General features: G+C 45.2%; 1 protein-coding gene across 1 annotated transcript in view; it reads left to right on the forward strand.

Annotated features, from left to right (window-relative positions):
* Positions 1-903: 903 nt before the first annotated feature.
* The window catches only part of ncam2 (neural cell adhesion molecule 2), a gene marked incomplete in the record, with an annotated part of 567,846 nt that continues 567,480 nt past the window's right edge, over positions 904-1,269 (forward strand). Inside the window, 1 exon segment of the mRNA XM_014017495.1 lies at positions 904-1,203. Within this exon segment, the coding sequence (XP_013872949.1) occupies positions 1,056-1,203 (148 nt within the window).

The following is a 1,269-nucleotide window of genomic DNA, read 5'->3' on the forward strand; positions in this document are numbered from 1 at the left end:
TTTGTTAATAAACCGGCAGGCACAACAGTGATAAACAACTTTTGCGAGGGAACGCAAAAGGTATTGCGAGGTAACGCAATACTTTGGCGTGGGAACGCAAAAAGAAGAAAAAATCCCCCATGTCCCCTCGCGGGCTCAGTAAAAAACACCACATCTCTACTCCAAATATTTTATATGAGAGCAATATGTTTTTGGTCATTTCAATTTTTACATTTTTATATCGTTAAGCCTTGCCTGCCATTCATTATTTCCTGTCTGTTTGCAAAATATCTCAAGAACTACAGTAGTGAACAGATTGCAGCAAAACCTAAAGAAAATGATTGTTCAATTTACATTTACAAYTGATTAACTTTCAAAGTCAGCATTATGGCCTCCACAGCTAACTAGCAAATGCAAAAATGGMTATACTCAATCAGTTCTGCAGATATTGGGCTAAAATTAGGTGGGATAGTAGCTGAGAGTATTCCTAACACATATTATGTGCACGCACAGATTATGTGAGGTTACGGTTTAAAACTTTGACATGCAAAACAGTGGGTGATATGCATTCATGAGAGTGTTAATAAGCTGTTCTTTGATGTTGTAAAGAAAGTTTGTGCTTTTATTGCATTTTTTGTTGTTTGTTGACAAACTTTTGATACAATAGATACAAATGGAACATGCTAAACAAAATCAAAAGTGGTGGGTTCCAATGGGGTCCGAGACACCTGTCAAAGAAATGCACCAGGTGCACTCCTGCTAATTAAGATTTTTGAACATAAGGGAGATTTCATTGTATATTTATGTCTTTTAGCAGATTTTAAGATAACCAAAAACAAATCATGCAGAACATAAACACATCCCTCCTCTTGTCTGTTTATCACCAGCAGCAGCAGCAGCTTCCAGCCGTGAGGTTGAAGGGAATCGATGCTGGAGGGGTGGGGGGGTCCCTCCTCAGCGCCCGAGCGAGCACGAGCGCCCATCGCGGGAGCGCGCGCATAGGAAGGGAAGGGGGGGAAAGGGAAGAAGGAGCYGAGGCAGCCTCACACAGTCGCCAGCGGAGCCCAGGACGGCGGATGAACGGAGCGCAGCGTGCGTGTCGCCCTTGTCGATTTACCGCAGCAGCTTCCCCCTCAAGAGCCGCGTCCCGCAGCCCGAAACCCGCCCGAAAAATGCTGCTCAGAGTGGCCGTTCTGCTCGGGGCGCTCGTCGGCGTCAGTCAAGGTAAGGATGATGATGGCGAGGTGTGTGTGTGTGTGTGTGTGTGTGTGTGTGTGTGTGTGTGTGTGT

This window comes from Austrofundulus limnaeus, unplaced genomic scaffold (assembly GCF_001266775.1).
Source record: "Austrofundulus limnaeus strain Quisiro unplaced genomic scaffold, Austrofundulus_limnaeus-1.0 Scaffold170, whole genome shotgun sequence".
Lineage (NCBI taxonomy): Eukaryota > Metazoa > Chordata > Actinopteri > Cyprinodontiformes > Rivulidae > Austrofundulus > Austrofundulus limnaeus.